Source organism: Aricia agestis, chromosome 11, assembly GCF_905147365.1.
Source record: "Aricia agestis chromosome 11, ilAriAges1.1, whole genome shotgun sequence".
Lineage (NCBI taxonomy): Eukaryota > Metazoa > Arthropoda > Insecta > Lepidoptera > Lycaenidae > Aricia > Aricia agestis.
Window position 1 is genome coordinate 11,452,184 of NC_056416.1, and position 1,194 is coordinate 11,453,377.

At 58.5% G+C, this 1,194-nt stretch overlaps 1 protein-coding gene across 1 annotated transcript; it reads left to right on the plus strand.

Moving 5' to 3' along the window:
* Positions 1 to 274: 274 nt before the first annotated feature.
* Positions 275 to 826, plus strand: LOC121731877. The gene has a single exon (XM_042121552.1). It carries the CDS (start codon positions 275 to 277, stop codon positions 824 to 826), a length of 552 nt encoding a protein of 183 aa, XP_041977486.1.
* Positions 827 to 1,194: the final 368 nt, after the last annotated feature.

Below are 1,194 nucleotides of genomic sequence, written 5' to 3' on the forward strand. Positions count from 1 at the left end.
TGTACTTGGGAGTGATCCGCTCCATGTGTATGTACGGTGCGCCGATATGGGCCGAGCGACTGCCGACCAGGACCAGGAGAATCCTAACTGGGTTACAACGGACGATGGCAATAAGGGCGATAAGGGGATACCGCACCGTCTCTAAAAATGCTGCCTGTGTCCTTGCCGGCTGTATCCCGTGGGATATTGAAGCCGAGTCACAGGCTGAAATATTTTGGCTATGCCAGGAGGAACGTGATGTAGGACGAATCCCATCGACAGACCAGATACGGCGATGGAGAAGAGCAGCACGGGACCGAGACTTTGGCTCGGTCGTCTGAATGAGTCCCTAGTCAGCGTCGAGCTGCTAAACGCAATGCGTCCCGTACTGAGAGAATGGGTGGACAGAGACAGCGGTGCGTTGTCGTACCGTCTTACACAGGTACTGACCGGGCATGGCTGCTTCGGTCAGTATCTGGCCAGACGCGAGCAAAACACTGCTTGCCATCACTGTAGTGACGACCGGGATACGGCGCAGCACACGTTGCTCGTCTGCCCCGCTTGGATTAGACAAAGAGAGGCCTTACAGGCCACTATTAGACCCGACATCACGCTGCCGGCCATTGTTCGTGCGATGCTGGACAGCGAACACTATTGGAGGGCAGTCGAGGCATTCGCCGAAGTGGTAATGTCGTCGAAAGAGGAGGCGGAGCGCAGGCGAGAGGCGGAGGCGCTCGATCCTCAGAGAAGGCCGAGGCGGAGAACAAGGGCTAGCCAGACATGGTCGCGATATCCCGCCTTAGCAGGGGAGCTCGGGGCGACGGTATGGGGCTGCCGTCGCCCATGACATCGAGTCCCGGGTAGGCCACGATGCACTAGGTGTTCCAGTGCATCGTCGCGGAGTAATGTGGAATGGTGTATCCACGAGTTGAGCCTCCGGTGAGGCAGAGGTGTTGTGAGTGGGGCTGCGGTCGTATATCACGCATTTCCCGTAGTCCCACCTTCAGAAGCAGGAACACCGTTGGGGTTTTAGAGGGTAGTCCCGGGTGCGTCTTCCGTCCGCTCCGGGGAGTCCCACATACCTCGGTGGTCCTCCCCAGGTCCCGAGGATGCGTAAAAGCATTCCCCCAACAAAAAAAAAAGGTCAGAGCCAGGGTGGGGTAAGCGCCCCAGCTTGCCCCAGTGTGGCTACGCCCATGGGCAAGGGGTGGTCGC